This window comes from Salmo salar, chromosome ssa03 (assembly GCF_905237065.1).
Source record: "Salmo salar chromosome ssa03, Ssal_v3.1, whole genome shotgun sequence".
NCBI lineage: Eukaryota > Metazoa > Chordata > Actinopteri > Salmoniformes > Salmonidae > Salmo > Salmo salar.
The window spans coordinates 80,783,977-80,809,404 of NC_059444.1; the positions used below are offsets into that span (position 1 = coordinate 80,783,977).

The following is a 25,428-nucleotide window of genomic DNA, read 5'->3' on the forward strand; positions in this document are numbered from 1 at the left end:
TTGGTTCACTCCAGACCTGACTGCCCTTGACCAGCACAAAAACATCCTGTGGCGTATAGCATTAGCATCGAATAGCCCCCGCGATATGCAACTTTTCAGAGCTGTTAGGAACCAATATACACAGGTAGTTAGGAAAGCAAAGGCTAGCTTTTTCAAACAGAAATTTTCATCCTGTAGCACAAACTCCAAAAGGTTCTGTGACACTGTATAGTCCATGCAGAATAAGAGCACCTCCCCCCCAGCTGCCCACTGCACTGAGGTTCGGAAACACTGTCACCACCGATAAATCCACGATAATTGAGAATTTCAATAAGCATTTTTCTACAGCTGGCCATGCATTCCACCTGGCTACCCCTACCCCGGTGAACAGCCCTGCACCCCCCTCAGCAACTTGCCCAAGCCTCCCCCATTTCTCCTTCACCCAAATCCAGATAGCCGATGTTCTGAAAGAGCTGCAAAATCTGGACATTCTTATCGGCAGACTCAACAGCCTTGGTTTCTCAAATGACTCCCTCGCCTGATTCACCAACTACTTCTCAGAAAGAGTTCAGTATGTCAAATCGGAGGGCCTGTTGTCCGGACCTCTGGCAGTCTCTATGGGGGTGCCACAGGGTTTAATTCTCGGGCCGACTCTTTTCTCTGTATACATCAATGATGTCACTTTTGCTGCTGGTGATTCTCTGATCCACCTCTACGCAGACAACACCATTCTGTATACTTCTGGCCCTTCTTTGGACACTGTGTTAACTACCCTCCAGACGAGCTTCAATGCCATACAACTCTCCTTCCATGGCCTCCAACTGCTCTTAAATGCAAGTAAAACTAAATGCATGCTCTTCAAACGATCGCTGCCCGCACCTGCCCGCCTGTCTAGCATCACTACTCTGGACGGTTCTAACTTAATATGTGGACAACTACAAATACCTGGGTGTCTGGTTAGATTGTAAACTCTCCTTCCAGACTCACATTAAACATCTCCAATCCAAAATTAAATCTAGAATCGGCTTCCTATTTTGCAACAAAGCATCCTTCACTCATGCTGCCAAACATACCCTCGTAAAACTGACTATCCTACCGATCCTCGACTTCGGCGATGTCATTTACAAAATAGCCTCCAACACTCTACTCAGCAAATTGGATGCAGTCTATCACAGTGTCATCCGTTTTGTCACCAAAGCCCCATATACTACCCACCACTGCGACCTGTATGCTCTCGTTGGCTGGCCCTCGCTTCATATTCATCGCCAAACCCACTGGCTCCAGGTCATCTGTAAGTCTTTGCTAGGTAAAGCCCTGACTTATCTCAGCTCACTGGTCACTATAGCAGCACCCACCCATAGCACGCGCTCCAGCAGGTATATTTCACTGGTCACCCCCAAAGCCAATTTCTCCTTTGGCCGCCTTTCCTTTCAGTTCTCTGCTGCCAATGACTGGAACGAATTGCAAAAATCACTGAAGCTGGAGACTCATATCTCCCTCTCTAACTTTAAGCACCAGCTGTCAGAGCACCTCACAGATCACTGCACTTGTACATAGCCCATCTGTAAATAGCCCATCCAACTATCTCATCCCCATACTGTTATTTATTTATTTGCTCCTTTGCACCCCAGTATCTCTACTTGCACATTCATCTTCTGCACATCTATCACTCCAGTGTTTAATTGCTAAATTGTAATTATTTCGCCACTATGGCCTATTTATTTCCTTTCCTCCCTTATCTTACCTAATTTGCACACACTGTATATAGACTTTTTGTTGTGTTATTGACTGTAGGTTTGTTTATTCCATGTGTAACTCTGTGTTGTTGTTTGTGTCGCACTGCTTTGCTTTATCTTGGCCAGGTCGCAGTTGTAAATGAGAACTTGTTCTCAACTGGCCTACCTGGTTAAATAAAGGTGAAATAAATAAAAAAATGTTGAAACTGGTTACTTAACAACAGCGACATCTTGTGTCATAAGGAGAACACATGTAGTGCAACTGAGATTTCCGGGTCACGTGATCCATCCCTCCATGCGGATTGGTTCGATTTGCGCCATTCTCCAGATTGGTTTGAGTAAGCTAAATTGTATGAAAAGAAGAAGTACACGTAGCCTTACCTGTCCTTCACCAACTATTCTTTCACACATTTCCATGGAAGAGCAGCACATAAAAGTGAGTCAACAGTTCTACGCATTTTAACTATAAATTGTGAGCTAGATTGAAGTAAACCAGATTGAGTGGCTACGTTAGCTAGCCTCATAGTTATGCCAAGGTCTTGTCCTCTGTTTTTTTGGTAGAACGTTAATACCTACTGTATTTACTATGAATTATTACTGCGACTAATGTACCTGAAGAGAAGGACGTGATCATCAATGGCAATCAACGTGTGCGCTCTCCACATGTGTCTGATTAGGAGGAAGGGCTGATCAATAACTTGCTAGTTAGTCGGCTAGTTAGGCTACTCAACAACAGTAAGTTACAGTAGCTGTCAGCTAGATGCGGGTGTCATGTCAATATCAGTAGAGTCAACTTCTGGTTAGACAGAGAAAAGGCTACATGTACCAATGAAAAAAATCCATCACACATGATTGATCAGTGGAATTTGCCTGATGACTCCTTTATACACCTACTAACTATCTCTAGTGGCAGTGATGCACTAAGTGATACAGAATTGGCTTCCAATAAAAATAGCAACATACTGAATCATCCCTCGTGAATCACAATGGACTATCCATATTTACAGTGACTGTCTCTGAGAGAAACTACTAGTCACCCTGTATACAGTGGAGGCTGCTGAGGGGAGGACGGCTCATAATAATGTCTGGAACGGGGCAAATGGAATGCCGCAAATGGAACGGCATCAAACCATGTGTTTGATGTATTGAATACCATTCCACCTAATTCGCTCCAGCCATTACCACAGGCCCATCCTCCCCAATTAAGGTGCCACCAACCTCCTGTGCTGGATAACATGTTTTCTCTCCCCCAGACCTGAGGTCCTCTGGTGAGGCTGCTGTGGAGTCATCATGGTGGGCTATGACCCAGGGTCTAAGGGCGCTGCTCCAGCCCCAGAAGATGCAGCCCTGTCTGGGTCGGCTGCAGGCATGGTGACCCGAGCCCTGATCAGCCCCTTGGATGTCATCAAGATAAGATTCCAGGTACAGTAAGCATCATCAGATGGATATTATTGTGGTGCATGTTTTAGTTGCATGGCCACTTTGGACCCTAATTTACTACACAATTAAATGCAACATAATGTAAGTTGGAACTACAGTGCCTTCAGAAAGTATTCAGACCCCTTGACTTACTCCACATTTTCTAACGTTACAGACTTATTCTAAAATGTATTATATAGTTTTTCCCTTAATCTACACACAATACCCCATAAAGACATAGCAAAAACAGGTTTTTAGACGTTAGCTAATTTATAAAATAAAAAACTGCAATATCACATTTACATAAGTATTCAAACCCTTTACTCAGTACTTTGTTGAAGCACCTTTGGCAGCGATTACAGCCTTGCGTCTTCTTGGAAATTATGCTACAAGCTTGGCACATCTGTATTTGGGGGAGTTTCTCCCTTCTCTGCAGATCCTCTCAAGAGCTGTCAGGTTGGATGGGGAGTGTTGCTGCACAGCTATTTTCAGGTCTCTCCAGAGATGTTTGATCGGGTTCAAGTCCGGGCTCTGGCTGGGCCACTCAAGGACATTCAGAGACTTGTCCCGAAGCCACTCCTGTGTGGTCTTGGCGGTGTGCTTGGGGTCATTGTCCTTTTGGAAGGTGAACCTTTGCCCCAGTCTGAGGTCCTGAGCGGTCTGGACCAGGTTTTCATCAAGGATCTGTCTGTACTTTGCTACGTTCATCTTTGCCTTGATCCTGACTAGTCTCCCAGTCCCTGCCGCTGAAAAACATCTCCACAGCATGATGCTGCCACCACCATGCTTCACCGTAGGGATGGTGCCAAGTTTCCTCCAGACGTGACGCTTGGCATTCAGGCCAAAGAGTTCAATATTGGTTTAATCAGACCAGAGAATTTTGTTTCTCATGGTCTGAGAGTCTTTAGGTGACTTTTGGAAAATTCCAAGCGAGCTTTCATATGCCTTTTACTGAGGAGTGGCTTTTTTCTGGCCAATCTACCGTTAAAGCCTGATTGGTGGAGTGCTGCAGAGATGGTTGTCCTTCTTGAACGTTCTCATCTCCACAGAGGAACTCGAGAGCTTTGTCAGAGTGACCATCGGGTTCTTGGTCACCTCCCTGACCAAGGCCCTTCTCCCCCTATTGCTCAATTTGGCCGGGCAGCCAGCTCTAGGAAGGGTCTTGGTGGTTTCAAACTTCTTCCATTTAAGAATGATTGATGCCACTGTGTTCTTGGGGACCTTCAATGCTGCAGAAATATTTTGGTACCCTTCCCCAGATCTGTGCCTCGACACAGTCCTGTCTTGGAGCTCTATGGACAATTCCTTCAACCTCATGGCTTGGTTTTTGCTCTGACATGCACTGTCAACTGTGGGACCTTACATAGGCAGGTGTGCGCCTTTCCAAATCATGTCCAATCAATTGAATTTACCACAGGTGGACTCCAAGTTGTAGAAACATCTCAACGATGATCAATGGAAACAGGAGGTACCTGAGCTCAATTTCAAGTCTCATAGCAAAGGGTCTGAATACTTATGTAAATATGGTATTTCTGTGTTTAATAAATGTGCAACAATGTCTATAAACCTGTTTTTCGCTTTGTCATTATTGGGTATTGTGTGTAGATTGCTGAGAAAAAAAATAATTTTATCAATTTTAGAATAAGGCTATAATGTAACAAAATATGGAAAAAGTCAAGGGGTCTGAATACTTTCCGAATGGACTGTTTTTGTGGCCTAAACCTTGTGGTTCTGGTAAACATACAACTCTTATTTGTGCATGATAATGCTGGGGAATTACTTACAACTGTGTGTGTATGTGCACGTGCATATGTGTATTTCGTTCTACACAAGAATGTCTAAACCAGAATGTCCTCTTTCCCCTGTCTGACACTACTCACCCCTCCTTGCATACACAGTTGCAGATAGAGAGCGTATCGTCAAGGCACCCCGAAGGGAAGTACTGGGGCCTGTTCCAGGCATCACGTTGTATCCTGGCAGAGGAGGGGCTGCCTGCCTTCTGGAAAGGACATGTCCCCGCCCAGCTCCTCTCTGTCTGCTTCGGGGCAGTACAGGTAGGGAACATACACTGGGGCATTTTTCCTGTCAGAATGCCCTGTTGTATGTCACACAGTGTTGTAGTTGAATGAGTGGATCTCTGAGAGTTGTTTTCTGACTCAACTCTTTGTCCCTCGCTAGCCTTTGCCTTGTAACGCCTCAATAGCATCTCTCACATGGTAGTGGGTTGATAGATTATAATATATAGTCATGTGCCTCACTTTTTTATTTCTATTGTTTTTATCCCTGTGGTCTCCATTCATGGCTGTGCTGAATAACTTGGCGCTGTTGTCTGAACTTGGTTTTTGAGGCTGTGTTTTCATCTGTGCTTTAAGGTTGTTTTTTAAGGCTGTGTTTTCATCCCTCCATAGTTTGCCAGCTTTGAGTTCCTGACTGAGATGACCCACAAGAGCACCGTATATGACAGCCAGACAGCGGGGGTGCACTTTGTGTGTGGCGGTCTGGCTGCCTGCTCTGCCACTGTAGCCTGCCAGCCGCTAGACACACTGCGAACACGCTTCGCAGCTCAGGGAGAGCCCAAGGTGAGAGACAAAGAAAAACATACAGTATGAATCTATCGAAAAGCATTAGCTTTATTGTACCATTATCAAAAGCAGTAATAGTCCATTAACTGTGCAACCCATGATTTGCCAAGCACCAAAACGACCACACAATTTCAACCAGTAAGTTATTATTTATAAACTAAATATACATTTATAGTAAATGATATATAATAATTAACTGTCAATAAACTACTTATAACCCCTTAAAAGGATAGTTAAGAAAAATGTCATATCTTTATTTAGATATTTGTTTCCTTACCTTGAAGGCAGTCTATGGACAAGGAGTGACTGCAATACACACTTTGGCTTTGTTAAAGTGTTATCATTAAATCTTTGGCTTGTGCTACTGATAGCTATTAGCTAACCACAGGCATCATCTGTAACATAGGTGTATCACAGTCTGAGACATGCTGTGTCCACCATGTACCGCACTGAGGGGGCCCTGGGGTTCTACCGTGGCCTGGGTCCAACACTGGTGGCAGTGTTCCCCTATGCAGGCCTGCAGTTCTTCTTCTACAAGGTCCTCAAGAACCTCATGGGACCACCGCCCAAGGACAGCGACGTCGGAGGTCAGTGGCCAGTGTAGGGATGGTCATGCCTTTGATAGCATGACACTGTTTTAAATACACAACACTGTACACATAGCAATGAATGTTAAGGGAATAGGGCCTAGAAACTAGAATATAACCTCGGCTTGGCTAGCAAACAGGAAACTAACTTTGTAACTAGGGCCTGGATAGTGCTCAGTACCACTGACTGAACACATAAACATAACTTTGAAGGATAGGGGCCTAGAAACTACCTGAACATTGCTGCTTTTTTCCTTTCTATTGTAGGCAACCTCAGAAGCTTGGTATGTGGAAGCTGTGCTGGAGTCATCAGCAAGACAATGACCTACCCCTTTGACCTCATCAAAAAGAGACTGCAGGTGGGAGGGTTTGAAGAAGCCAGAGCCCACTTTGGACAGGTAGAGTAGACATCGCATTACATTGTCTCATTCAGTTATGTGCCTGACAGCAGGTCTTATATTAGAGCGAAGATGGCTGTCATACGGGGCATCCATCTACATGACATTGAAGTGTGTTGTCTCTGCTTACTGTGTGCAGGTGCGGAGGTATGGTGGCTTTGTAGACTGTGTGTCCCAGATTGCAAGAGAGGAGGGTCTCCGGGGCTTTCTCAAAGGCCTATCTCCCAGCCTAGTGAAAGCAGCTGTTTCCACGGGCTTCACCTTCTTCTGGTATGAGTTCTTCCTTAATGCCATACAGAACCTGAAGGGCAGCCAGTGAGCAGAGGAGCTCTGGGTAGAAGTTGCTTTTAGGCACAGATCTAGGATCAGCTCAACCGCCCCAAATTTTTACCTCAACCAATATGGGGAAAATGTAAAAATGGACCATAGAGCAGTGTCTAGGGCAGCATTTCCCTAACTCGGTCCTCGGGACCCCAAAGGGTACATGTTGTGGTTTTTGCCCTAGTACGACACAGCTGATTCAAATGATCAAAGCTTGATGATTAGTTGATTATTTGTATCAGCTGTGTAGTGCTAGGGCAAAAACCAAAACGTCCACCTGGGGGCCAGGACCGAGTTTAGGAAACCCTGGCTTAGAGGCAACTGAAGAAGCAGAGGAACTCAAAGCACTGGAAAAGAAAGGAGGGAATGCCATATCCCCATCCCACTGGTGATAGGAGTCAACATTGCTGGGAAGAAGAAAAAAAAGCTCTCCTTACTGTTGTTTACCTATAGTGTATCCTATAAGTTGGGAAAGTCAAGGTCTGGTGCTGCTCTGGACCTTACCATGTGTTTGGTGTCAGTGTCCAAACACCGTGATGTAAGTATGTCTATACTGGAACTCTTTGCTGTTGTTTTTCTACTATACTCAGGGTTTGTGGTGCACAGTCTATACTGAGGACAGGATGCCTGTTGCTTTTAAAGACTTTTGTCATTTACCAAAAATGACCATATTTGTAACAACTATCGTAACAATGTATTCTGTTTCAACTACCTGAAGAATTGCCTTATATTTGACAGGCAGCATATGGAGGATATAACCATAGTCTTAGATCATGTACTGAGAGTATACCTCTGCAAGTGTTGTTCTGTGTTTTGACAGCTGCAGAATGGGGGAAAATCACTTAAATTCTCCTTTTCAATGTTTTGTGTGTTAAATTGAAAAGCCCAGATGGTTGCTCTTGAAACTGATAGATACCATGGAGCGAAAGGAAAGAGATGCTTGATCTAGGCTAAAATAAATAGTCAGAACCTGGTCAAAGATGATCCTATCACGGAATGCTCTTTAATAGGGACGATTCAATACATTTCAGCTAAAAGTTGTGGTGTTAACTAATGTGAAAGCATAGACTCAAAAGTATCATACATTCTAAATGAGGTGCAAGGGTTTGTTGCTTTCTGTGTGGAATGTGTTTCAATATTTATAACCATTTATATATGGTTGTTAATGCTTATTTAATAACAAAAGTACATTTACCATCTATGCTGTTTTCAGTTTGCTTTTCTTTGTACTTTAATTTCAAGTAACCTGTTGTGACAGCTTTTATGGGTCAGCATTGGATTCTTTTGCGAAATTCTCAAACTGGCACATGCTCAGTGCTAAATTATGACTAAGGAAGCGTGACGGTGTATGTTAGTTTTAAATGTATGACCAACTGAATATGAGCATCTGCTAAATGATTAAAAGGTAAACGTCTATACACAGCATATCTAACACTATTTAAAATTGAATATTTATTATGTGTATGTTTAATGCTGGAAAGATTGCACTTGGTGGGACAATTTCTTGTACTATGTGTAACATAGTGTCGGCTACTGATGCACTGTACAAAGTGGTGGCAGGTGTCAGTCTATTTGGGTTTTTATTTAAAACACATTGTATCGTACTTACTCATGTTTTGTTATTTTAACTTTTTTAATAAAGAAAATGCATGCAAATTAACCTGTCATTGGAATGATATAGTCAGAATAGAACAGACTTTTAATAATGTGAGTTTATTCTATGGGTAACTTCAGTGCACGCACATTTTGTCCTATACGGTTGGAACAAAGCGCGTGCGCAGAAGGCACTCAGGAAGTGGGGGGCAAACAGCACAGCACAGTGGAGGGTGTATGTACAATGTAATCACTGCTTCAAACTTAACTTTAGGAAAGTAAGTCTTGACTTAAGTTTATATTTAGAAACCTGAACGAACGTAATTTGAGCTCTTGTAAATCAGACTTAGCAAGTAAGTTAGCTTAACTAGCTAGCCACTCAACAACAACAACTCCTTTTCAAACATATTCGCTTGGTAGCTAACGTTTAATGTTATCTGTGTAACAAGTCGTTAACTAGCTAGCTATTTGTTTCGTTTCTAATTTTAGCAGCTAGTTAGGTAGCTAGCTAAAATGTACGGACTTTTTGCATTAATTGCGTGCATGTTTAGTAGCAGCCAATTTCTTTTGCTAGCTCGAGCCAATCTCGAATGATGAAATAGTAATACCTCTACCGGTATTTATTGCTGGGTTGGCATGTAGTGCAGTTTGATGCAACGGGACAGGCTGCTGCTAGTCTCGTTCACCAGACTTGCTGACCTTCCATATCCTGGGAACGAGGTTAGGCTGCTGCAAAGGTTTCGTTTGTTTGAAAATGCAACTCCTGACCCAGTAGAAGTCATGCAATTTCATAGACTTTTTACAATGGATGGGTGGGAAATGCATCCTCTAACATACAAAATACCGCCACAAATGGCAATTAACTATTGGGATTTGAAGATATGATAAATAACTGTTTCTTCATTGCTTGTATGCAAACCAATACCTTTTATTTGGGCAATATTAGAGGAACTGTGTATGTTGGCTTAATCCCCCATATCCCCCTATGAAAGAGGCCTGGGGGCAGCCAGATTGATGACAACAGCTTTAGACAGCTTTGTGCTGAGACAAATAGTTCTGTCTAATGAATTTAGCATGAAATGGTGTTTGAAGGCATAGTCTGTCTGTATCCACTGTCTATTTCAGTATCACTTTAAAAAAATGGAAAACTCTAAAGAGGACTACAAGATTCAGTCTTTTGACTTGGAGACCCAGAAGCTGCTGAAAACGGCCCTGAAAGGTCAGTCCCTAATGTAGTGATTCTGTGAAGATGTTTATAATAGTCTGTGTGAAAAATCATCACGGTCAGATTGATAACGTTTTCTTTTTCCAATTAAGTACAGTGTCATGTTCATTAGTGCAAACCGTAGCAATAGATTTCAAACATTTTGCAACAGAAAAAGAAAACAAGTATTTGTTATTGGGCAAGCTCAGATGGAACCTTCCCTTTTCAGAGCATTTTTGTTCAAATTTGTGCCTATTGAACGTGACCCAGTAGCAAGTGTAAGTGTGATTTTCCCTCAGAGCCCAGCACGGTGGACCTGGAGAAGGTGTCCAATGTCATCGTGGACCAGTCTTTGAAGGACCAGGTCTTCAGCAAAGAGGCAGGACGCATTTGCTACACTATCGTTCAGGTATAGTAGTAATCACCTTAACTACTTGCCTTTCTGGCTGATAGTAATGGTGGTAACAACAGTAAGGTGATTTATCTTTGATTATCTTGTTTGACTAGGGCTTCACTAGAACATGGTGTGAACTAAAGCTGGAGTTTGACTGTAAACAAAGTCAAATGAGCTCCTCTCTAGAAGATCAGATCCAAGATCAGCTTACCGTCTTCAAATCCTAACCATTTGGTGGGTGGGCAGCTTAGGGGTGGCGGGGATCAAGGGGTTTATCATTGTCAAATGGCAACTCGATCCTACTCAACCCAATCCTACTATTTTGCTTCCCAGGATCAGTGATTTAACTTCCTAGTTGTATATATCCATAGACTGTAACCATACAGATGCTTATGGCTGTGTGTGATCTTGTTCTCTACCACACCTTGCAGGCTGAGGCCAAGCACAACAACGGAAACGTGTTCCGGCGGAATCTGCTCAACCGGCTGCAGCTGGAGTTCGTGGCCCGGGAGGACACGCGGCTTCGCTCGCTGCAGGAGTGGGTCTGCTTCGTCACCTTCATCTGCAACGTCTTCGACTACCTCAAGGTACGAGCTAAAACATTCCAGTATCCCTATTCATATTCTAACTGGAGGTATCTAACAACCTATTCACAAGACTGAACTGAGCCAAGCTGTACTGGGCTGGCCTGGTTACACATCCACCATAATTGCTGGAACTGTGTTGGAAAGAACATTGTGGAAAGACAATATCCAAAACCAGCGCAGTACGGTTTATCCCTATAGTGTGAATCAGGCATAGTACTCTCCAGTTTTATTTGAGCTGTTTCTTCATGGATTGTATACACATAGAAGCCTTTCTTATCAATGAAATGTTAATAGGTCCTTGTGTTTTCCCCTCCCCAGGTGAACAACATGCCTATGGTGGCTCTGGTGCATCCTGTGTTTGACTGCCTGTTAAGGCTGGCTCAGCCCGACTCACTGAACAACGAGGAAGAGGTGGGTCAAAGATGGCACAGCACCCAATTTAATATTTCAATTGTCTCTCACTTCTTAAATCGCAATATGTTGGTTATTTACCAAGCATAAATTTCAGATTAAAGGAGAACCAAATGTAAATGTTTTTGCTAAAATGTTCGGCTTTATATACTGGCTAGTGGCTACTGCTTGAAATATGAAAACAAATGTATATGCTATAGCCTGAATAGTTCTTAGAATGTGATTTCCCCTTCTCTGATAATGATATGTTTGTTTAATATTGGTGCTTCTCCTTTCCTTCCCCCAGGTAGACTGCCTGGTGCTCCAGCTGCACCGCATCGGGGACCAGCTGGAGAAGATGGACGGACAGAAGATGGACGAGCTCTTCTACCTGCTGCGGGACGGCTTCCTACTGCAGGAGGGCCTGAGCTCCATGGCCCGTCTTCTGCTACTGGAGATCCTGGAGTTCAGAGCCGGGGGCTGGATGCTCAGCGACACGGCCCAGAAATACTACTACAGCGAAGTCACCGACTAGACTGAGGCTAGGCCAGGCTGCAGTAGGTGGATGGTGTTCAATAGGAACAAAATGGGATTGGACGAGCTCAGGTTGTTATCTCCCGTTTGGTGTCTACTGAATGTGACCCTGAATGATAGTATTGGGAGAGGGGCTGCATAGTGGATGATTCCAGAAAGGACACTTTCTTTTTTTTTTTTTTTTTTTTGCTGGGCTTTGCCATGGGGTAGCCACTAGTCAGTGCGGTTAGCAGCAGGGATATTTCCACTAGCCAGATAGTCAGTTTGACATGTGCAATTTGTAAATGGTTGTTAAAAGGTTTTCGTTGGCGAGAGGTGTATTTGAATTGGGTTGGTTTAGTTTGAAGCAAGTTTGACTGAATTTCAGGATATTTTGTGGGTTTCGATTTGCAGTTTTTACTCCAGTCTAATTATTTATTGTTAATCCCTTTGCTTTCTGACATTCCAATGTTATGAGACATTTCACTATTGTACATAAGTAGTTCAGATACACATTCCAGTCACGTGGGCTTGACCATGATTGAGTTCATCTTATAGCTCTTCTGCCAGTCGTTACTGATGCTGTTTTCAAAGGTGATGATCTTCGTTACTTTTTCTACAAAAAAATATTGAGGTCTGCAGAACGTTTCGAGAGCTTAGACATTCATTAGGCCCAAGTGAATGTATGGATCAAATTATGATCTCACAATCAATGCTTTACAAAATAGGCTGCTTTTCCACAGACAGCCCAATTCTGGTCTTTATTTTGTTTTACCAGTAATTGGTGTTTTTACCAATCAGATTAGCTCTTTTGCCAATAATTAGGCAAAATATCAGAATTGGGCTGCCTGTCTAAATACAGCCATAGGGTCCAAATCAATTGTACAAGATACTTTACAGTCAACTTTGGTTTTAAAAGCACCTGTTTGTGGTAGATTACAATGACTGAAAAGCATTTTGGCTTGAGTTGAGGGATTTTTGACAAAATCAATCACACAAAAGATTAATACAACCCATGTAACTCCACGTGGGTCCACCCTGCTGCCAATGACTCTTAAGCCTCTTCGTTTCCACTAAGGTCAAAAAACACATGACAAGAGAGGGTGACAATTTGGTATTATTAGGATTTGGGACCAAGAGATTTGTCAAAAGTAATTTGTAATATTTCCTTTCTGAAAATATCAATATTTTACTTTTCATGGTCTGAATCCTAGCGTTTGAATTGTTAATATCACAAGTTTATCTGAATAATAGTTTTGTAGTACATGTGGTGCCAATATGGACAGCAATATCGTCAAAGCTGGAAGTTCTAGTCAGTTTTTGCTGATTCTAATAAGAACAACTAGTTTTGCAGATGTTTTTGTATTCACAAGTCTCTATGAGGTACTGTACCTCTTTTAAACGACATAGTCCACACTTTGGTGCTACAAAATGGATGCTGTCTTTTTGCTTTCGGCTTGGGAAAACTGTGCACCACAATGCAAACGTTTATTCCGTTTGGAAGCTGAGAATATTACTGCATTATAGTGACTTTATAAGTTCTCTCTGGCTGTTCACTACTTGTTGCTGTTAGATTTTCAAAACAGTAGTACATCTGAGATTTATTCCACCAGCACTAAGCTTTTACCAGGTTCACTTTATTGAAGTCCACATCTAGTAGTTTTTGTAGTTGAGAATATGTATGTTTTATAATGTTTACACTGTGTGCTGACCGAGTACCACTGCACACAATCATACAGCAGACTACTTCTAGGTCCTGTTCCAATATCTTTAACATTCATCCTTCCTCATAGTAATCACTGATCTAATGGGATCCATTGCGGATCTTTTTCCTACCCTAGTTATGTCAGCTCAGTGATTACTGCAAGAAAATGAGGGAGGCATGGGGAATTGTTGATTATTCCAGCAGGGCCATTGACTGAATGAAAGTCTTTGAAGAGGGAAGAACTGTATACTTTTTTTTTGAAGATATGATCACACATAGTGTTAATTAGTAGGCTATTTTAGCAACCTCTGTTGGCCCTAGTGGACAGTGACTGACATAACTTTTCAATTGTTTGAAATTTAGTTCACTAGATCAGTGTTTCTCAACAGTTTTCATTCAAAACTGTGGTTCTCCTCAGTGTACATTCAAATTCACATTTTGGAGTACATCTTAGCTAAAACTAGGCTGCCAAGCACTGCACTAAAATAAACTTGTTGGTCATCCACTAGTTTTCGCATATTTGATAGGGCCATTATGTTGAAAGAAGATTATTGAAGTAAATGTGTATATGCTATAGGGCCTATTTATTGCTACATAAAGACCAAGTATTCAAAGTAAAGTAATTCAGTAGAAACCTAATTTGGACAGGAAGTGCAGCACTCACAATTTGCCTACTAGTGGTTTGCGTACATGCCTTTCGTTTTACAGAATTACCAAATAAGTTTGAGCATTTTGTACATTCATCTACTCAAGTAGATATATAGAAAGTTTGAGTTTACTGTGTGAAGACAGAGCTCAGTGTATATTTTCCTATAAATATTCCCATTACTATAGTTGGGTATCTGATCTGTTCAAATGTCAGAAGTACAAACATTGGTCAATTTCATTTTTGCTACTGTTGTACATTGACTGCAGATTAATAAAAATCACATTAAAATCGACCTGGGTTTTAACTAAGCTTTGTATTTATTTGAAGATGAATGCACCTATATTCTAAATACAGTATGTGATCATGTCATTTGTAATGTTTCCACAATCATTCTTTATTGAACCATAATACAATGTTAGTAAAATAAGCCACATTTACAGTAACTATTTGTGGTCAGTATACTTGGATACACCATTCCAAATATTTCACAATGGAGTCCAAGAGATTTATATTTACATAGCCTGTCAATGCCCTACATTGAAGACAATCTCCCATGATGTGTTGCACAAATGTCCATGATGTCTTTATTTTCCAACAAGGAACTCCACCTCAAGTTTGACCAAAGGGACAATGGATTGAATTCCTTCCAGTCCAAAAGGTCCCATTTTGAATGCTGCACTCAGACTTCAAAGTCGACTACCACCAGCGATAGTGGGCGTAGGCTCTGTTGGATTCGGCCATCTTGTGCAGTTCGTGTTTCCGTTTGACCACGTTGCCCTCCTTGGAGAAGGCGGCCAGCAGTTCCTGGGATAGTTTTTCGTACATTAGTGTGCGTCTGTGCTTGTTGTCCCGGCACTCTGTGATCATCCACTTCATGGCCAGGAAGCGCCGCCTGTTGTCTGTCAGAGGTATGGGCACCTGCAGAGTGGAGAGGGACAATACAGGATGTCATTACACATACTGTATAAGACTAAAGATAAATTACATTTGTCATGTCTAGCGTGGAGAATAAAGAGTTGATGTATACTTTTCTACAAACTATCACCCCAAGGTTGTGCTCATTAGGCACCCAAGAAAAGAGAAACAGGGAGGGACTACCTGAACGCTTGTTTTCGTTACGTTGCAGAACGTTTTGCTACGTTGTGAAATAATGAGTAAGACTCTGGTGACTCTGTAGAAATGGTGAGAGTACTGACCTGATAGAACTTGCCCCCTTTCTGAATGCTAGCCAGGCCAATGACAGGCTTGCAGTTCTCCAGAGCCTGGTGGAAGATGGCGTATGGATTACACTCGATCTCTGCCTTCTTTCCCTCGGGGGCTTTGTGGTACTTCTCCACCTGTTTTCTCTTCATGTTCTCCAATGTCTGAGAAGAGAAGGATGGGCATTAGTGTATATTTACATTACTTGGCAAACTATATCAAACAGTCCCATAGAATCCCACTTATACCTGTGTGATGATACCTTTGGCAATAATCTTGTCACCATCTTTCATCATCATGTTGACAAACTTGCTGTGAAGAGAAAGAATAGTGATGAGTTGTAATTCACACTGCATTGACAGGGTAAACATACAACCACATGACCGAGCTACATGTATTTCAGTGTTTGTTGGCTTATGCATTAATGTGTGTTGGGGTTAGGTACCTCAACACAGGGTCGTTGAAAACAGAGCTGGTGACAGAGTTGGTGGCTGCCTTTATGGGCCTGACAGATTTCAGCTCCTTCTTCTCTTTCTGCTCAGGTGTGAGCTCAGTCTCTGGGATGTGGTACACCTCTTTCCGAGGCTCAGGCTCCAGGTAGTAAGGGTTGTACCTGCTCCATCTCACCAGGAGTACCCTAGAGAAGCATGAGCAACAGAAGGTTATGACACTTCATGTTTAATAGTCAAATACAATGCAATGGTTATAGCATATCATGGACAATATCTATACATGATCATTTAATCATCTAATGTTGTTTGCCGAAACATATGGGGTAACGAGTGTTTCTTAGCTCTGGTACTGTCACCTCGCGCCCTGGATCAGAGCTACAGTGTTTGTGCTTGTTAAAAATCTACATTAACAAATCGTGGCCAGCCACACTCACACTGATTCACAAACTTGTTCTTACAGCATTGGTGATTTTGTATTTCGCTACAATGAATACAGTGGGTGGCATGTCTCTAAATAAATGTAAAAAAGTTGAATTTAAATGTCACTGACTGTAGGTAGCTGAATTAGCTAACGTAGTTGTAATAAACTTGTTCAATGATAAGTGTCATACTAGTGCAGTATCACAGTGTTAAGATACACATCCATAGCGTCGTTAATCAGCAAAATTAGAATTACCTTGGTGTCCAAGGTTTTAGTAAACCTGTGATGGAGGCAGACATCTTGGAAAGTGTGGTGCGAAGACGCCTGGGTAAGCTCCCTGGTAGATGCCATAAAGCAAAACTAATTTCTATGATTTATTTTCCAAAATAAAGCATTATTCAGCTAAACGTTAGAATTTCTAAATTTTACACCAAACAATAAATTTATATATTTCTAGATTTCATTGACAACGCAGACTGCGTGATTCTCGCGCATAGTTGCACACATTGGTGATGTCATCACGCGATGTTTCCAATGCTATGGCGTACCAGGAAGGGGAGACGCTAGAATCCTGGCTCAGTGAGTGAATTAACCTATGTATCCAGTCAATTCATTTATATTATTAGTATATTGCATTGCATTGCATTGAATGAATGGAGTGAATGTATGAATGAAGTAATGAAGAGTGCGATCTGTTGAATTGTCTGCAATCCTCACATTAAGCATCTCCAATCCAAAATTAAATCTAGAATCGGCTTCCTATTTCGCAACAAAGCATCCTTCACTCATGGTGCCAAACATACCCTCGTAAAACTGACCATCCTACCGATCCTCGACTTCGGTGATGTCATCTATGAAATAGCCTGCAACACTCTGCTCAACAAACTGGATGCAGTCTATCACAGTGCCATCCGTTTTGTCACCAAAGCCCTATACACTACCCACCATTGCGACCTGTACTCGTCGCAATGGTGGGTACCCACCCTCGCTTCATACTCGTCGCCAAACCCACTGGCTACAGGTCATCTACAAGTCTCTGCTAGGTAAAGCCCCGCCTTATCTCAGCTCACTGGTCACTATAGCAGCAACCACTCGTAGCATGCGCTCCAGCAGGTATATCTCACTGGTCATCCCCAAAGCCAATCCCTACTTTGGTCGTCTTTCCTTCCAGTTCTCTGCTGCCACTGACTGGAACGAACTGCAAAAATCTCTGAAGCTGGAGACTCATATCTCCCTCACTAGCTTTAAGCACCAGCTGTCAGAGCAGCTCACAGATCACTGCACCTGTACATAGCCCATCTGTAAACAGCCCATCTATCTACCTACCTCATCCCCATACTGTATTTATTTATTTATCTTGCTCCTTTGCACCCCAGTATCTCTACTTACATTCATCTTCTGCACATCTACCATTCCAGTGTTTAATTGCTATATTGTAATTACTTTGCCACCATGGCCTATTTATTGCCTTAACTTACCTCATTTGCACTCGCTGTATATAGACTTTTAGTTTTCTTTTGTTCTACTGTATTATTTACTTTATGTTTTGTTTATTCCATGTGTAATTCTGTGTTGTTGTATGTGTCGAATTGCTATGCTTTATCTTGGCCAGGTCGCAGTTGCAAATGAGAACTTGTTCTCAACTAGCCTACCTGGTTAAATAAAGGTGAAATATTATTATTATTTTAAATCCTCCAGGGCTACTGCCTTCGAGGCATCCCCGTTATAAGATCTGTGTTAGCGTTGTCGTTCTAAGTAGCCATTTCAGGAAAGCTGTGCACTGAATCAGGATCAGTTGTGGGAGGCGGACATTCAAGCATAAACCCAGGGGATGTGGCCACTGAACCTCAGCTGAGCTCCCTTTTGATTTCGAGAGTTAAGACTGCTAAGTTGAGGATTGTGATTTTGGTATCAAGCGCCTATCTTGTGTTGGTTGACAGATATAATTGATAGCCTTTCGAGGAACTGGGGGCTAACGTTATAGTGGTGGCACAGATAAAACATCTTTGGTGGTGGCTTCACTGCATGTATGCGCATTGTGGTATTGATGCTAGTAGCCAGTGCAATGTGGAGGATGACAGAGGATGGATGACAGTCGAATTCTTTACTGTCAGTGTCCGGTTGCTCACATGTGTTGTCCTTTCAACAAGTCTGTCAACTCTCAACTGTAAAGGAATGTGTTAAACATATTTTCATTTTATTTGATCTCACTATAGATAAAGCCACCCATCCAACAAACAGACAGGAGGATTGGGAGTACATCATCGGTTTCTGTGACCAGATCAATAAGGAATTGGAAGGGTATGTTACTTCCTGATTCATCTGATACCATCATGTGTAAATTCAGTATGTTTTAGCTATATTTGATCCATTGCTATAGTATGTATAGGAAATGTGCCAATTTAACCCAATCTCTTTGTGCAGTCCCCAGATAGCTGTCAGGTTGCTGGTTCACAAAATCCAATCGCCGCAAGAATGGGAGGCGCTTCAGGCTTTAACAGTAAGTATTGTTTGTTTGTACTATTTCATTTCATCCAATATTCTGTTCTAGTCCTGAGGCATAGCTGTATGTACTCATATGGTGTATACAGTCTTATCTCAGGGCTACCTATGTATCCATGTGTTTGACAAAATGTCAATGTGTAATTCTCCCAGGTATTAGAGGCATGTATGAAGAACTGCGGGAGAAGGTTTCATAATGAAATCGGGAAATATCGGTTTCTGAACGAGCTGATCAAAGTTGTTTCTCCCAAGGTGAGTGGACTTGGTATCCTGAATGCGTTATTCTATTCTTCTATTTTCCTTGTGTTCTGTGTGTGAATACATCACTGACAAAGATCTGGTACACTTCTATCTAGTACATGGGAGACAGAGTACCAGAGAAGGTAAAGACAAAGATCATTGAGATGCTGTACAGCTGGACAGTGGCTTTCCCCAACGAGGCCAAAATCAACGAAGCATACCAGACACTAAGGAGACAGGGTAAGACCTGGTTTCCACTAGTTACCATAGCCACTATGGCTGGGAATTGCCAGGGACCTCACAATACTTAGCTGCCGATACGATATGTATTGCAATTCTCACGATTCAAAATGTATTGCGATTCAATACTGTGATTTTATTGCGATTCGATGTTTCAAACATATTGCTCACCAAATGTCTGCTGCAGCGGGACAAGAAAGCCATGAGAAAACAAGTTTTGATCAGTCATGGAAATAAAATAGCTTATAACAAATTGGCTCCCTATTTAAAAAGAAGATGGAGAACAAGCTATGAAGGGAAAATAGTGGAGTTTTGGTTTTAGATACAGTAAACTAGTGCAAAAATAATGTTATCTGTGAACTAAATCATACACACCTTCCGCTCCCAGGTCTTGTAACTATGGACCCTGAGCTCCCAGTGGACAAGACTCTGATTCCCTCACCCCCCACACGTCCCAAGAATCCTGTGTTTGACAATGAGGACATGGGCAAGGTGGGTTCACTGGGTTCAGACTGAGTGTATCCACAGTACTGGTGTTTAACCCTGGTCCTAGAGAACTACTGTATATGTGGTGTGCAGTCTTTTGTTTCAGCCTAGCACTAACACACCTACTTACAACAAATCACTGAAACCTTGATTTGCTAAAACGGGGGTTATCGGGTTGAAACAAAAGCCTGCATTCCCTCTAGCTCTCTAAGACCAGCATTGCTGACCACTGATGTATAGATAAAGTCAAACCAGCAGATGTCAGTGTCACCATGGTGATTTGACAGAGACATGCCTTCATGTGTGTTTAGCTACTAGCAGAGCTTCTGAGGAGCAAAAATCCAGAGGACCTGCAGGAAGCCAACAGGCTCATCAAGAACATGGTGAAGGAGGTGAGAGACAACGACATGCCCTTTAAGTGCTTATAAAGGCGGTTGTAAGGAGCCGTAAGCTGTTGTGAATGCTCATTATGACTACCACCTGTGTGTTTATGGTCATAATGGGTTCATAACTGTTGTAATTAGCTTTGAGTGGTAATAAATGCTAATGGAGTATTTTATAAGCCCTGAATGCTGATTGGCTGAAAGCTATGGTATATGAGACCGTATACCACAGGTATGACGAAACATGTATTTTTACTGTTCTAATAGATGTTTGTAACCTGTTTATAATATCAATAGGTCACCTCGGGGGTTTGTGGTATATGGCCAATATACCATGGCTAAGGGCTGTATCCAGGCACTCCGCGTTGCATTGTGCATAAGAGCAGCCCTTAGCAGTGGTATATTGGCCATATACCACACCCCCTTGTCCCTTATTGCTTTAATAATTCATCATGGGATAATAAATACACTATAGAATACATTATACACAGATGGAGCTTAGAAAATGTGATCATAGCCGATCATGCGTCCATGTTAGTAGTTCTCTATAACACTTGTATTGTTCTGTTTCCCAGGACGACTGAATGCATTTACAATATAACTGTTACGCATGCATATAAGGCTCTTATAGCAATGTATAACAATGTTATAGCAAGTCTTGAACATCTTATTAACCCTCATTCTGCCAGGACGATGTCAGGGTTCAGAAAGTGACCAAACGCATCCACACCCTGGAAGAGGTGGGCATCAACGTCAAGCTGCTGAGTGAGATGCTGTCCCACTACGACAAGGACAGGTCCTCCCAGTCAGACAGAGAGATCATCAAGGTGTGTGTTCCGTTCAGACTCCACACACATCACACTTAGCCTTAGTTCAAACACCGCTCTATCGCCGCACCGAACTAAAACATGTAACTTTCTCTTTGGTAGAGGAGGGATAGAGTGCCTTGTGAAGCCATAGTGCGCCTCGTCTGACTTTTGACAATAGTTGGTCCGCCTCTGCCGCTCTTTCAGGGCGGTGCGGGTGAGGCACGCCTCTGTTTCATGCAGTTCTGCCAGAGCAGTTCTTCCACTGTCAGGAAAAATGGTCGTGCATATTAATATATGTTAATTGCGTGCAAATAAAGGTTGCTTGGCTACCACACCCACAATGGAAGCACAGTCATGGCTTATACGCAGGTGGAGGACTTCTGAGAGGTGGCTGTTATGCCTGAATTCAACCCAAAAGCAACGAGTATGTCTGCAGTGTTGAGAGAGCGGTTGTATGAAACCAATTGGTACGTCAAGCAGAGTCCTCAGCCATGCCAGCCCCGCTCTTCATGTCTATTCAGTTCCACTCACCAAAAGTTTGGCGTCTGAACTGTGCCTTACTTAGATACTTATCCTCTTTGCTCGCTGTGAAGCATTAAGGCCCTTATGTATCACCTCAGGCTATAGCCAGTCCTTAACTCAGTTTTACAGCTAGTCCCAATTTGTTCCCTACCACTTCCCCTGGGCCCTAACCTTTCGATGTTTGCAGATCTGAAGGGTCTGGATAGGTATAAGCAGTTTAGTGGTGGAGCTTCTATCATATTGCTAACTCCTTACCTATCGGCAAACACCAAAGTGTTAGGGCCAATGGGATGGGGTAGGGACAAGGGAAAGGGGTAGGGAGTGAATTAGGAATGGCTGCTAGAATGATACGAGCGTAGTAGACTTTTATGTTATGTGAAATAAATTAGAATTGTAAACTGTGTCAGTGGCTGATTGAAGCATGTCGTCGTACATTTCCTGTAATACCAGGAACTATACGACCGCTGCGACAAGTTGAGACGCGCTGCTTTCAAAATGGCCACAGAGACTGAAGATAACGACACAAGTTTAGGTGAGGAAATAAAATTATTTGAATGTTTTTCAATCTCTTAGATTGTTATTTGTGGTTCCATCTCTTGACCTCTGACCTTTGCCCTCCAGGTGACATCCTGCAGGCCAGCGATGACCTCTCACGGGTCATCAACTCCTACAAGAAGATTGTCAAGGGACAGACGGTGAATGGAGACATCGAGGATCCTAGATCTGCAGCTGGTGAAGGTGAGTGATGGCACGTAGTGTATCACACACACACACACACACACACACACACACACACACACACACACACACACACACACACACACACACACACACACACACACACACTTTCAGATCTTTTCATATCACTTTCAGAGCAAACTATTTCCTTTCTACCATTTTGTATCTCTCTCTTTCTACCTCCTTCGATTTCAATTCCTCTCTCTGCTTCCTTCTACCTCTCTCCACCTCTCCTTCTTTCCCTCTCTATTCTACAGAGACCACAGGGAACAGTGACAACACAGAGACCTTGATTGACCTGGCTGGCATTGACGTTCCAAACTCCACCTCTCCTCCGCCTGCCCCTCTCCCGTTGGTCTCCGATCCCACTCCAGCCAATCACCTGGGGTTCCCAATCCCTGTCTTGCCTCCTCCTCCAAAAAGGTTGGCCGGGTTGCATGCCAGTCAGAACAACAGCCCCAGCCACCCAGCCACCGACAAGGCTCTCAACGCTCTCTCTCTCCTTGACGATGAGCTGCTATCCTTAGGTACCTCACTGACCTTGCATTTTATGGAAGTTATGTGTAAATGTATTCTTGTTAATTATAGGCCATATTTGCTATTTGATTTGTATTCAAAATGTATTCATGAGGACTGTGTTCACCAATGTTCAGACAATGCCCCATGGTACTTCATTTCATTATGCCAGCAGCATCCCACCCTGCATCCCACTGCTGGCTTGCCTCTGAAGCTAAGCAGATCCTTGGATGGGAGACCAGATGCTGCTGGAAGGGGTGTTGGAGGGCCAATAGGGGGTACTCTTCCCTCTGGTCTAAGGGGATCACAATGCCCCAGGGCAGTGAAGGGAACATTGCCCTGTATAGGGTGCAGTCCTTCGGATGGGACGTTAAACGGGTCTCCTGACTCTCTGTGGTCACTAAAGATCCCATGGCACTTATTGTAAGAGTAGGGGTGTTTACCCTAGTGTCCTTGCTAAATTCCCAATCTAGTCCTCATACCATCATGGCCACCTAATCATCCCCAGCTTCCAATTGGCTCATTCGTCCCCGCTCCTCCCCCCTGTAACTATTCTCCAGGTCTTTGCTGTAAAAGAGAATATGTTCTCAGTCAATTTACCTGGTAAAAGAAGGGTCAATACTAATGACCCTTGTGTGTTTTTTCAGGCCTGAACGATCCAGTTCCTTCTCTGAACAGCCAATCAAAACCAAAGCTGAATGAAATAGCGAATCCGTGGACCTCCTTACAGGTAGTTCTTCCTGATGATGACCACAATGGTCAGAGCATTAAAAAGCATGACTTTTTTTCTACTGTCATTTCCTGTGTCGTTCACAGTGAGGATTTTTGAACAACTCTTGTGATACATTCGGTAGATTTGTAAGTGTCTCTTCCTTTCTATCCATCTCCAGGCTCCTGACCCTGGACTGGACTTGTTTGGCGCTATAGCAGGGCCAGGCCCAGTATTTCCCCCAGTCCAGCCAGCACCAGCCCCCGCCACGGCCCCCGCCACCCACAGCCTCCAGGACCTCCAAGACCTGGCCATGCTGGACTTTGGAGAGCCAAAGAGGTGCTCAACTAACCTTACTCCCTCCACTTCACTGGAAATATTGTAGATCAATTTAAGGTATTATATTACCCATATTGAATTAGATCAGGTGCTTCAGCGCATGGCTAAAGTGAAGCAACACTTCTGAGGTAATCCGAAGGCTCAGGGTTGTCATTAATAGTGCATCAATCACATCATTACATTACTAGATGCTACTCAACATTATCCTGAATATGGTACAAATCAACATGCTCTTGATTGCACACTTGCTTGTTTGATTTAGTTATGTTTCCAGAGAGAGCTCATGTTGTTTTTCTGTCGTTTCCAGTTTGCGTGTTGGTGGCGGATTCGGGATGGCAGCCTCTATGGGGGCCGTAGTACCACCCTCCTTGGGGGCCATGGCACCCCAGGTCCCCCTCTCCTCGACCTCCCTCCTCCCTGGCCCCATGCCTGGCTCCCCTGCGGTGTCCCACACCAAAGCCCAGACGCTGAGCTCTGCCCCGGGCAGCCCCCTGTTCAGCTCCCTCTCCCCCTTCCACCACTCCTCCTTCCAGGGGGGCAGCCCAGCCAGGGGACTAGGACAAGAGGCCTCCCTGGGCAACGTGCACGTCCCGCTGGAGGCCATCAGACCCAGTGAGTACTGGAGATAGGGGAGAGAGAGGGGAGTGTGCAAAGGGAAATGCTATATATCCTCCTGTGAAATTGAACGTTGTTTGTCTTTTTTAACCATTTGATGTCCACAGTACACTGTCTGGATAACATTGATATAGCCTCTCATTGCCTCTGTCCTGTCCCCTCCAGGTAAAGGGCTCCCTGTCACGGCCTATGATAAGGACGGGGTGCGTGTGCTGTTGAACTTTGCCTCAGACTGTCCCCCTTGCAGACCAGACGTGCTGGTGTTAGTGGTGTCCATGCTGAACACTGCACCACTGCCCGTTCAGAACGTGGTCCTTCAGGCCGCTGTTCCCAAGGTAACACACAGGCGCAATATACACATGGTACACACACACACACACACACACACACACACACACACACACACACACACACACACACACACACACACACACACACACACACTTTGTGTACACTTGCCGTGTCTAGATGCCATAGGGGTCTACAGCCATGTCTCAGGGCAGTGTGTACACATGCACTCATATAATACTTACACGTGTCCACTCCTGTATACTTACTCACTCAAACTCACTGCACCTGTACATAGCCCATCTGTAAACAGCCCACCTCATCCCCATACTGTATTTATATATCTTGCTCCTTTGCACCCCAGTATCTCTACTTGCACATTCATCTTCTGCACATCTACCATTCCAGTGTTTTAATTGCTATATTGTAATTACTTCGCCACCATGGCCTATTTATTGCCTTAACTTACCTCATTTGCACTCACTGTATATAGACTTTTTGTTTTCTTTTGTTCTACTGTATTATTGACTTTAGGTTTTGTTTATTCCATGTGTAACTGTGTGTTGTTGTATGTGTCAAATTGCTATGCTTTATCTTGGCCAGGTCGCAGTTGCAAATGAGAACTTGTTCTCAACTTGCCTACCTGGTTAAATAAAGGTGAAATAAAGAAATAAAAAAACATTGTATCATTTCATCCAAACAAAAGGTGATGGGGTCCTCACTCAAAAATATGTTGCATAAAGCTTCATTTTTGTATTTATTTGTATTATTTTCTCTGCATCAGGGATAGCGTACACAGGCTTTGCAGCCATCTTCAGTGTGTAACTTTCACACACTCCTTAACCCCTCCTCTCCTTGTCCTCCAGTCCATGAAGGTGAAGCTGCAGCCTCCGTCAGGAACAGAGCTACCT

General features: G+C 43.2%; 4 protein-coding genes across 7 annotated transcripts in view; 3 read left to right on the top strand and 1 right to left on the bottom strand.

Annotated features, from left to right (window-relative positions):
- Nucleotides 1-2,012: 2,012 nt before the first annotated feature.
- LOC106601805 (mitochondrial thiamine pyrophosphate carrier) lies at nucleotides 2,013-8,682 on the top strand. The gene is made up of 7 exons (XM_014194195.2): nucleotides 2,013-2,151; nucleotides 2,969-3,137; nucleotides 5,033-5,188; nucleotides 5,543-5,713; nucleotides 6,123-6,303; nucleotides 6,571-6,701; nucleotides 6,841-8,682. Exons 2-7 carry the CDS (start codon nucleotides 3,006-3,008, stop codon nucleotides 7,018-7,020), a joined length of 951 nt encoding a protein of 316 aa, XP_014049670.1. The 5' UTR covers nucleotides 2,013-2,151; nucleotides 2,969-3,005; the 3' UTR covers nucleotides 7,021-8,682.
- Nucleotides 8,683-8,794: 112 nt separating this feature from the next.
- Nucleotides 8,795-14,349, top strand: LOC106606610 (MIF4G domain-containing protein B). 3 transcript variants are annotated; one of them, XM_014202941.2, is made up of 6 exons: nucleotides 8,795-8,893; nucleotides 9,741-9,834; nucleotides 10,119-10,228; nucleotides 10,645-10,800; nucleotides 11,119-11,211; nucleotides 11,498-14,349. In XM_014202941.2, the coding sequence occupies exons 2-6, from the start codon at nucleotides 9,756-9,758 to the stop codon at nucleotides 11,723-11,725; spliced, it is 666 nt and encodes a 221-aa protein (XP_014058416.1). In that variant the 5' UTR covers nucleotides 8,795-8,893; nucleotides 9,741-9,755; the 3' UTR covers nucleotides 11,726-14,349. The 3 variants fall into 3 exon arrangements, with proteins under 3 accessions (XP_014058416.1, XP_014058418.1, XP_014058417.1); XM_014202943.2 differs by having other exon boundaries at nucleotides 8,814-8,850; XM_014202942.2 differs by having other exon boundaries at nucleotides 8,826-8,968.
- Nucleotides 14,350-14,430: 81 nt separating this feature from the next.
- On the bottom strand, nucleotides 14,431-17,103 carry LOC106606611 (28S ribosomal protein S7, mitochondrial). Of its 2 annotated transcripts, XM_045715570.1 has the most exons (6): nucleotides 16,934-17,103; nucleotides 16,386-16,467; nucleotides 15,703-15,894; nucleotides 15,506-15,569; nucleotides 15,254-15,421; nucleotides 14,431-14,975 (listed from the first exon to the last, which is right to left on the bottom strand). In XM_045715570.1, the coding sequence occupies exons 2-6, from the start codon at nucleotides 16,427-16,429 to the stop codon at nucleotides 14,754-14,756; spliced, it is 690 nt and encodes a 229-aa protein (XP_045571526.1). In that variant the 5' UTR covers nucleotides 16,430-16,467; nucleotides 16,934-17,103; the 3' UTR covers nucleotides 14,431-14,753. The 2 variants fall into 2 exon arrangements, with proteins under 2 accessions (XP_045571526.1, XP_045571525.1); XM_045715569.1 differs by lacking the exon at nucleotides 16,934-17,103 and having other exon boundaries at nucleotides 16,386-16,638.
- The window catches only part of LOC106606608 (ADP-ribosylation factor-binding protein GGA3-like), a 10,064-nt gene continuing 1,256 nt past the window's right edge, over nucleotides 16,621-25,428 (top strand). Inside the window, exons 1-16 of the mRNA XM_014202937.2 lie at nucleotides 16,621-16,709; nucleotides 18,347-18,431; nucleotides 18,555-18,630; nucleotides 18,786-18,884; nucleotides 18,989-19,112; nucleotides 19,501-19,604; nucleotides 19,910-19,990; nucleotides 20,671-20,808; nucleotides 21,763-21,844; nucleotides 21,934-22,050; nucleotides 22,308-22,577; nucleotides 23,214-23,296; nucleotides 23,457-23,614; nucleotides 23,922-24,226; nucleotides 24,395-24,564; nucleotides 25,384-25,428. The exon at nucleotides 25,384-25,428 is cut by the window's right edge and continues 66 nt beyond it. Of these exons, the coding sequence (XP_014058412.2) occupies nucleotides 16,643-16,709; nucleotides 18,347-18,431; nucleotides 18,555-18,630; nucleotides 18,786-18,884; nucleotides 18,989-19,112; nucleotides 19,501-19,604; nucleotides 19,910-19,990; nucleotides 20,671-20,808; nucleotides 21,763-21,844; nucleotides 21,934-22,050; nucleotides 22,308-22,577; nucleotides 23,214-23,296; nucleotides 23,457-23,614; nucleotides 23,922-24,226; nucleotides 24,395-24,564; nucleotides 25,384-25,428 (2,004 nt within the window). The 5' untranslated portion in view covers nucleotides 16,621-16,642. The remainder of the gene's footprint in view (nucleotides 16,710-18,346; nucleotides 18,432-18,554; nucleotides 18,631-18,785; nucleotides 18,885-18,988; nucleotides 19,113-19,500; nucleotides 19,605-19,909; nucleotides 19,991-20,670; nucleotides 20,809-21,762; nucleotides 21,845-21,933; nucleotides 22,051-22,307; nucleotides 22,578-23,213; nucleotides 23,297-23,456; nucleotides 23,615-23,921; nucleotides 24,227-24,394; nucleotides 24,565-25,383) is intronic.